The 9740-nt window shown below is 38.1% G+C and overlaps 1 protein-coding gene across 1 annotated transcript in view; it reads right to left on the reverse strand.

The window, feature by feature from the left end:
- The window catches only part of LOC138327120 (mucin-3A-like), a 39735-nt gene extending 34937 nt beyond the window's left edge, over positions 1 to 4798 (reverse strand). Inside the window, exons 1-2 of the mRNA XM_069273103.1 lie at positions 4780 to 4798; positions 271 to 1776 (exon numbers count right to left, since the gene is read on the reverse strand). Coding sequence (XP_069129204.1) covers positions 271 to 1776; positions 4780 to 4798 — 1525 coding nt within the window. The remainder of the gene's footprint in view (positions 1 to 270; positions 1777 to 4779) is intronic.
- Between the last annotated feature and the right edge of the window lie 4942 nt (positions 4799 to 9740).

Consider the following 9740-nt stretch of genomic DNA (forward strand, 5'->3'; position numbering starts at 1 on the left):
ACAGAAAATGCGTACTATCAAAATGGTTAACGTTAAGTGTGTAACAGAAACAGATGGAAAGCGATAGAAAATAGGAAACTTCAGAAAAATTGATGGTTTCTATCATATAATCATATAAAAAATCGAAGTTGTACACATTTTTCTAACACAGGTGCACGATGTACCAACGCATAATTAAAGCTCCTCTCTAACCCTGATTGGCCTTCCCGTAGGATTACCCCGGTGCACATTTAGATTGTTACGGTTTACTGATACTATGCTTAAATCTACTTTTTACAAACTTTCCTCTGGATACTTCGACTATGATAGATGTATTTCTACTGTTGCAGGTTACGCGTCTGTCAGTAGTAGCTGTTCCTTTGGAAATACCCCCAATGATTGTAGGTGAAGAGTAGGAGTGGAAGTGATAGTCAGAGTGAGTGAGAGTATACGTAGGAGTGAATAAGAGTGGGAGTGAATGAGGCTGGGAGTGAGAGTGTGGGAGTGAGTGAGTGAGTGAGAGTGGGAGTGAGTGAGAGTGGGAGTGAGTGAAAGTGGGAGTGAGTGAGAGTGGTTGAGGATGAGAGTGAGTGAGGTGGTAGTGAATGTGAGTGAGTGAAAGTGGGAGTGAGTGAGAGTGGGAGTGAGTGAGAGTGAATGAGGATGGGAGTGAGAGTGTGGGAGTGAGTGAGTGAGTGAGAGTGGGAGTGAGTGAGAGTGGGAGTGAGTGAGAGTGGGAGTGAGTGAAAGTGGGAGTGAGTGAAAGTGGGAGTGAGTGAGAGTGAATGAGGCTGGGAGTGAGAGTGTGGGAGTGAGTGAGTGAGTGAAAGTGGGAGTGAGTGAGAGTGAATGAGGCTGGGAGTGAGAGTGTGGGAGTGAGTGAGTGAGTGAGTGAGAGTAGGAGTGAGTGAGAGTGGGAGTGAGTGAAAGTGGGAGTGAGTGAAAGTGGGAGTAAGTGAGAGTGGTTGAGGCTGAGAGTGAGTGAGGGTGGTAGTGAATGTGAGTGAGTGAGAGTGGGAGTGAGTGAGAGTGAATGAGGATGTGAGTGAGTGAGTGAGTGAGTGAGTGAGTGAGTGAGTGAGTGAGTGAGTGAGTGAGTGAGTGAGTGAGTGAGTGAGTGAGTGAGTGAGTGAGTGAGTGAGTGAGTGAGTGAGTGAGTGAGTGAGTGAGTGAGTGAGTGAGTGAGAGTGAAAATGAGGTTGGGTGTGGGAGTGAGAGTGGGAGTGAGTGAGTGTGAGTGAGAGTGAGTGATGGTGGGAGTGAACGAGAGAGCGGGAGTGAGTGAAAGTATGAGATTGGGTGAGAGTGAGTAAGAGTAGGAGTAGGAGTTAGTAAGAGTGGGAGTGAGTGAGGCTTGAAGTGAGATTGTGGGAGTGAGTGAGAGAGAGTGGGAGTGAGTAAGAGTAAGTGAGGGTGGGAGTGAGTGAGGGTGGTAGTGAGTGTGAGTGAGTGAGTGTGGGAGTGAGTGAGTGAGAGTGAAAGTGAGAGTGAGTTCGGGTGTGAGAGTGAGAGTGGGACTGAGTGAGAGTGAGAGTGAGTGATGGTGGGAGTGATTGAGATTGAGAGTGAGTGAGAGTGAGAGTGAGTGAGGGTGGGAGTGAGTGAAAAGTGAGAGAGACGGAGTGCGTGAGTGGGAATTATTGAATGTGGGAGTGAATGAGAGAGTGGGAGTGAGTGAGGGTGAGGGAGTGAGTGAGGGTGAGGGAGTGGGAGTGTGTGTTAGGGTATTGGAGAGAGTGGGAGTGAGTGAGAGTAGGAGTGAGTAAGAGTGGAAGTGAGTGAGTGTGGGAGTGAGTGCTTGAGAGTGGGAGAGTGGAAGTGAGTGAGAGTGAGTGAGGGTTGGAGTGAGGGAGAGTGAGAATGAATGAGGGGGGAGTGAGTGATAGAGTGAGTGAGTGTGAGAGTGAGTGAGTGAGGGAGTGAGTGAGTGAATGGGAGTGAGTGAGTGAGTGAGTGAGTGTGAGTGAGTGAGTGAGTGAGTGAGTGAGTGAGTGAGTGAGTGAGTGAGTGAGTGAGTGAGTGAGTGAGTGAGTGAGTGAGTGAGTGAGTGAGTGAGTGAGTGAGTGAGTGAGTGAGTGATTGAGTGAGTGAGTGAGTGAGTGAGTGAGTGAGTGAGTGAGTGATAGTGAGTGAGTGAGTGAGTGGGATGTGAGTGAGTGAGTTTGTGAGTGAGTGAGTGAGTGAGTGAGTGAGTGAGTGAGTGAGTGAGTGAGTGAGTGAGTGAGTGAGTGAGTGAGTGAGTGATAGTGTGAGTGAGTGAGAGGTAGGGAGTGAGTGATAGTGGGAGTGAGTGAGAGTGGAAGTGAGAGTGAGTGGGAGTGAGTGAGGATGAGGGAGTGGGAGTGAGTGAATGAGGATGTGGGAGTGAGTGAGAGTTTGAGTAAGGGTGGGAGTGAGTGTGAGTGTGATTGAGGGAGTGAGAGCGAGGGTATGAGCGAAACTATGAGTGAGGAAGTGAAGTAAGTGTGTGAGCGAGGGGATGGGATAGAGTTAGGTAGGGAGTGAGGACAGGAATAAGTGAGGGAATAGGAATTAGTGAGGGAGTGGGAGTGAGTGAGGGAGTGGGATTGAGAGACAAACACATTCATTTTTTCTTCAATAATGTATTTATAAATGTTCAGTTGACATTATCATCTTACTTCACCATAATGAATATGTTATGTCAAAATACTTTGAAACAATGCTGCTAATGTCATTGTGAACTTGTTTATTTATTTTGGTCCTTACGTGGGCTAGGATTACTGGGGCGATGAAGCCAACATTATCAGATTTGCTGTTAGTTAGACGCGGAGAAAAGAATTACGTAAATGGTATAACTAAAATAAATATTGTTTATCCTTCGGATACACCAGCGCCTCACTTACCGGGGATTATCTGATATCTATCGCAGACTGACAGTGGTCCATATTCATTTAAAAATCACCAACGAGATAAACATTAACTTTACGTCTTTACTACAATTACAAATCCATTACGACAATATATCAGGAGTAAAATCACTATTCGTTTCTATATAACACTAAAGCAATGTACAAACTGCAATTAAGGAATTTTTGTTTTCTGTGATTTGTGTGGCTTTGTGACATCACCATGGACATTTTCTGTGCAACAATTTAGATTGCTCAAACAATTACCAATGTATAAATAAGCCTCTTATTAATGGTGTAATGCAAGTTTGAGAAAAGACTATAAGGGGTGAGTGAGTTTACTTTTACATGATGACACTATGACATTTGTGTGAGACCCCCAGCACTAGCGAGAGGGACAGATCGCCTCTGGGAACGGTTAAATGACTTGTTTTCCGGCCTCAAAAGACTGCTCTCTGAGACCAGCTTTAAAATAATCAATAGTGGGCTATATATGTTAGGACCTTAGTACCGTTTGTGGACTGAAAGGTATGCACAGGTTATCGTGACGGATGACAGGACGGTTACTGTAGTTTTAGACACTTCAATATCAAAAATAACAATACGTTTCTAATGAAGTTCAAAAATTTGAAACTCCACTTAGGCTAGTTTATTTTATTGAAGTTTTTATTATATATTTTTTTGTGATTTGTGGTTGCTAATACTGTATGGTCGCAATTATGATTGTTATTATTGTACATTGGCGATCATGATTTCATTTTTTTAAATTCACATTGTGGATTGGATTTTTAGTAATACATATCACCTTTTTGGGTGGATAGTCATTTCATTTTCTTATAAATGTTTAGTTATTCTTGATAAGTGTGGAGGGGCAAAACGATATATAATGCTCTTTTCAATCGCAAGGTTGACTACAAAGTCCACTTCAGCTTATATGGAAACAAGCACGCCAAAACCATTACCTTTTACTGAAAGGAGGTGAAAGCAAGTGTTTTAGGCTTGAACAGTTTGATAGCTTTACCGATAAAAAAAACCCGAAAACAATGTCGTGACAATATTAATAACAATGTATATCTATTATCGGAGAAACAGTGGCCATTAGTATTGTACAATCAAGGCTAAACAATACAATTTAAAATTGTAGATAGGTGACCAACACGAATTGCAAGATGGATGAGTATTCATATCTCAAGATTCACCAAATTAAAGAGTAGATATTGTTACATTAATATGTCATAACGCACGGCGTTGAAATACTATCATTTATACTTTGTCACACTCCCATAACTCAACATGACATTACGAGATGACAATTACGCTCGGACCTCAGAGTGAGCACCAGACATGTGTAGGTGTAATATATAAATGGTTACGGTGCCATAAAATCCGCCTACATCAATGTTTTATGTCGGTATCCGTGACGTCCATTGTCTCAAATAACTATTTTTACCCTACCATGTGTATTTTAAGCCCTAAATTGTTATTTGATGCTTATACAAATAGCTTAATGGTTGCCTAAAGAAATGTTCTTTCTGTTCTTGGCTGTGGTCTGAGAATAATATTAGTTTGTGTTATGAAAGTAGTTTGTAATTCTAGGGTCTCATCATTAAACATGTATGGACATTCCGTAACAGTATTCCACAATAAATAAGTTTAAATTATATAAAGAGTAGGTAAAAGGTTTTGAATCGATCGCGCATCAAAAGGCTAAAATTGCCTCGAGGTTTGACCTCACAACAATAACGACAATGTCCTTTAATGTATATGTGATGGTATTTTAAATTCTGTTCGTCTGATAAAATCTTAATAATATTTATAATCATTTAGATTTTACATCTATTACACATTAACGACAATTTCATTATAAATAACACTTCAACTGATTTAGATACTTTCTGTTGAATTTCACCAGTTTCTTTTGTGTTTCATTTACTTTGAGAGTAGCCCGACATTTTCCATTCTTTAAGCTTCAATTTGTGATGAATATTACATTACTTCAACGACTACTTCCGTTCACGATTTCAATGTTTTTTTTGCATGAGTTAGCATTTGCCTTGAGCAAAATTAATTTTATTAATTGCAATAATGTGTCTTTTTATTATCCTTAAGTGTGTCACGTTGAGTGGTTTTTTTAATTGTTTAAATCGAAATGAATTACCACTCTTTTGTCTTCTCTATCCCTGTTAGCGCCACGGGAATTCCACGTTTTACCATAACTACGGCGATTTGACTACTGTTAAGTGGAACGTCTCTCGTTGTTTGTACAAATCAAATTGTACAGAAGCGTCTCGTAATTGGCCTATTAAGCATGACCTCTCCCATATTCTCTTGATTAGCAGACATGGACGCTCAGGTATTAGGACAGACATCCGGGTGATTTTGTCATGTTTTTAGCCATTATCGACGCCACTTCCGACATTACTGGCCGCCATGTTGGTTAACACTCGCACAACACCAATCTCCCACATCTTACTAGATTGTTACTTGTATAGAGCTTGACATATTTACCGTAGGCTATACACGAGTAATACCGGGAAACCGTTACCATATCCTGACAATGTTTCAGATTGGTTAAAAAATCTTAGGAAATTTTAGGATTTTTACAAAATATTGTTAGGACAATCTCTATTAGAATTATTAAGGATTTTCAAAATCAGGTATGGAAGAAATGACCAAAAGAAATGTATGGCCAAGTAGAACTGTAAGAAATCAACAATGCACGAACAATTCACAAACTAGTAAAAGAGAAAACTCACGAAATTATACAGTACGAATAATGAAATAAATATAGTTTCATTCATTTTCCGAATCTAAACGGCCACATCCCAAAAATTATTGCTGTAAAATGGATATGTTTGTAATGAGAAGTCTGCTCGTACGTACGTTTCCTAACCAACGTGCTTAAAGCGTATTTGGATGTTTCTTGCACACTCGAATTTATTTAATTAATTACTGAATAACATTTCATTCTGGCTTTTGCATTGATTATAAATATAACAACTAATTAAATGTGAATAACAGTATGTAATGAAGTTATAATGATAATTAGACTAAGAGGCTCCAGGTGTTAGCGTTTATATTTGTTGAGTAAGTCCAATATCATTATATATTACAAAAGTTTCTTATGGGCGCCAATAAATAAGGGCGTATACATTAATGTCAGCTATTTTTGGACAGTTTGCTAGTGTGAACCTTTTCACTAAAGAGAGAATAGTTGTTAGCTTTTATGGTTTTGTCATTTTTTGTTTAGTTTGTTTGTTTGCTTTTTTTAAAGGGGGAAAAAGTTATTTTTCCACAAAAAAGTATCGTAAGAATGATAACATGGTATATAAACACATTTTCTTTCATACCTACAGGTGTAATACTGGCTGGTCTAGGGCAATATACTCATGCCGACTGAGGCTGTATTGTATGGCTACCCATGCAATAAAGCCTCGTGACGTCACGGCGTCAACAAAATTCCTCGGTGAAATTTTAACATTTTTTTCCCACAAACTTGACTGGTTTTACTACAAAAGATGCAAAAAACAGAATTTTTGTTGAAAATATCACGTAATTTTTCATGTATGCAAAATTGACTTTCAGCCGTGAATTTCTTCGATTTTATTTCAAAATGGGGGGATATTATAGTTGCAAAATTGCAATGAAAGGTTGAGGCATGAAAAAAAACCTCTTTCATTGGTGGATATGAAGGATAGGGATATTCTACCCTCGGGGTCACAAAATGTTGCAAAACCCTCGACAATCCTCGGGTTTCACTACATTTTGTGACCCTCGGGTAGAATATCCCTATCCTTCATATCCACTTATGAAAGAGTCTTATAATACATCTATATGAGACATTTCACTGATCATATATATGAAATAAAATGATCAAATAAATCCTCGAATACACAATACATTAAGGAATATCAAAGCAAGTCCTGGTGATCAGGATCATGGAAGAGCTCGTCAAACTTACAACGTCAAACTGTTTCCCTCAACTTAAATCTAACGCGCAAAATTGAATTCACTTTCGATCGATGAACGACAAAAGTATTCAAAGTGCAGAAGAAAATCGTTAAAGAGATCTGTTCCTAATTTGAAGATACTTCTTGAAGCAGTCCTTGGCGAAACAGTTCTATATCGATGCATACGGTAATAGGGGATCTGATTGCGACATATATACAACAATAGCGCCTTTCAGTATAAACAATATGTAATGTCATACAAGATGCTCTTCGATATGCATTGCATATGGCGCAGCTGACGTCGCAACGCCTGTTGTACAGCCAATAGACGCTATTCACGAATTTTGTGTAAACCATTAAGAGTGCTCCTGATTGTTAACTTTTCGAAACATTTCTGCAGGATTGAACATCGTGACGTCAGTCGGTCGTTAACTCCTTGTGAAGGTCGGATATAAGGAGTGTTGACTTGTTGTATACTGTCGGTATCCGATCTCGCGATATCACATCTAAGCCTGGGCTTATTTCTGGTCTGTGTTGACCGTTACAATATTGCATATCACATTGTCGATCACAAAAATAATGCAATATCATATTATAAGTTGTTGGATAAAATGTTGCACATTCTACGTGTTTTCAAGTTCTTAAAAAAATGAAAAAAACATTTAGATCTAAAACAAAGCCATAACGCAATCATCAAGAATCCGTTACATGTTTTTTTTACATAATTAGGTGAACCCCAGTTTAATTGTAACTACATAATTATTGATTTTAGTTTACATTTGTGACAGCTTGTTTCCATATTATACTGTTACGAACGCGAAGGCAACAGATTACTAAAAGGCCTCTGATTGTAGACTAACTTTTGCACGGGGATTTGATTTCATTCTTTTAAGTCTTCAATGTCCCTCAACCTATTGAAACTATTTCACAACGATTAATTTTCTAGAATTCTTATAGCACATAAAATTTTATCCCAATCGTAAATAAGTTTGTTTACGTTTTTCCTGGCGTTTCGTGAATAAAAATGCCGTATTCTTTCTTTAATTTCACACAAATAACATCGCATTGTTGCAAATATAAAACAATCCTTTCTGTCGTTTAATCTTCATACCAACCTGCTGGTGGCGAAGAGAATAATGTGTGTACATATACACTATCGTCCATAGATCACTAGGACGTGCTAATGCTATTAGTGTCTTCGAACGTTTTACATTCGCTCCCAGAGGGCAGCACCAGTCCTCGCTTCCGTAGGCAGACATTTGTTTTATTACAGTCGTGTTGCCGTGCGCCTACACGAGAAGTCGGTATCACAGAGTATATATTACAAATACAAACCAACAGCATAAATTGTATTTATTTATTTTAATTGTCAAACTTAAACTATAAATGCGGATAATTAAAGCGATACATTATCTCATATGAATTTGCACATCGCGTTATTTATTCGAGCCCAGGTTTGTATAATCTGAATGTTTTATTAGTTGTCTTTGTCTGCTATTTTTGCTTATTATCGTGTTGAACGTTCGATATCATTCACAGCATTTATCATACACGTCATATATTCCACAACAAAGAAAGGCGACCTACTTACTAAATTCCAATATCTATCCCCACTATATACTGTGAAGCAACCATTTTGCGTTTGCGGTATTATTTCACGCATTTAATGGTTAAATAGAAATATTGAAAATTAATCTCCGCGGAAAAGTGTAAGCATAGTTACAGTAGAACAGTATAATTTTGTTTTCAGTAACCGGTTTAAACATATTTCAGCAAAGGCCGCATTGTAATTTTGTAATTGTACATTGTAAATATCTAAAACAAAATGTCACTTCATGTTTATGCAGAGCGAAAATATTTTTACAACACTCCATGTGTTTATCTTTCCATTGCAAGAACAACATTTTAATTTATTCTTCAACAGGTTTGCAAAATCAGTCTTTTTGAACTTTACGGATATGTTTGTAGCGTTGCATTAATCGAAACACTTTCGTTTCAGACTTTCAAAATACACCATGCACCCAAGTGTCCTACTTCTATCAAATCGCTTTCCATAAAAGGAAATTCATCGATAAACTATCCCCACAATGTCACCAGTATTACTTGTAAATATGGCTAACAGGGCCATTATATCGATTTTAAAGCTTATTTTATAGAAACTAGCAGGTTTGGCATGTCATGTCTTTGTATTGTAACCATGGTAACCTAACCCGAAGACTGGTCATGTCACCGATACTGTAATTTTGTTTAAATCTATCCATTCCAAAATTGACATGATTTTCATGTCCTCGTAGTTACGCCTCTTATATCAGCTCTAAACGTATTGGTTTTGTTTCAGTCTGTAATTTTAGAAGGTTCTTGCCAGTTTGACACTATTTTCTTGACCGGCATTTTATCATATATGTATTGAAATTATGGCCTGGACTCCCTTTAAGACTGACATGATTTTTCATGGTAGGTATTACGGAATACATATGATGGCAAAATCATAACTTAAATCTTATTTTTGAGCTCGCCAAGATTTTGCGTTTATTTTGCGTATTTCATCTTTGTACAAACTCAAAAAGTGATGACACTGACTAGGTCATCTTTGTTGTCAAGGTGACTGACTGATCGGTCTTTCTGATCAAATCACAATCATTTTCCGTACTTCAACTCTCCCTCCCATTGACAGATTGGCTTGAATAGACACTATATATAATTTGATTATATTGGAGTTATTATGTTTACGGGATGTTTTTTTTTATATAAATGACCAAACTCTCAAGGGGCTGATACCGTTTGTGAAAAACCATTATTTCTACCATCCAATACACTTATTTGTGTAAATTTATTTTTCATTACCAGTTATCAATGGTTGACTATTTGATTAGTGAAATGGCACCTGTGCGGATAGTAAATGAAATCAGTTGCCGTAAAAAACCGACGCGAAGTATCATTTTCT

The sequence above is a fragment of the Argopecten irradians genome, chromosome 7 (genome assembly GCF_041381155.1).
Source record: "Argopecten irradians isolate NY chromosome 7, Ai_NY, whole genome shotgun sequence".
NCBI classification, from domain to species: Eukaryota; Metazoa; Mollusca; class Bivalvia; order Pectinida; family Pectinidae; genus Argopecten; species Argopecten irradians.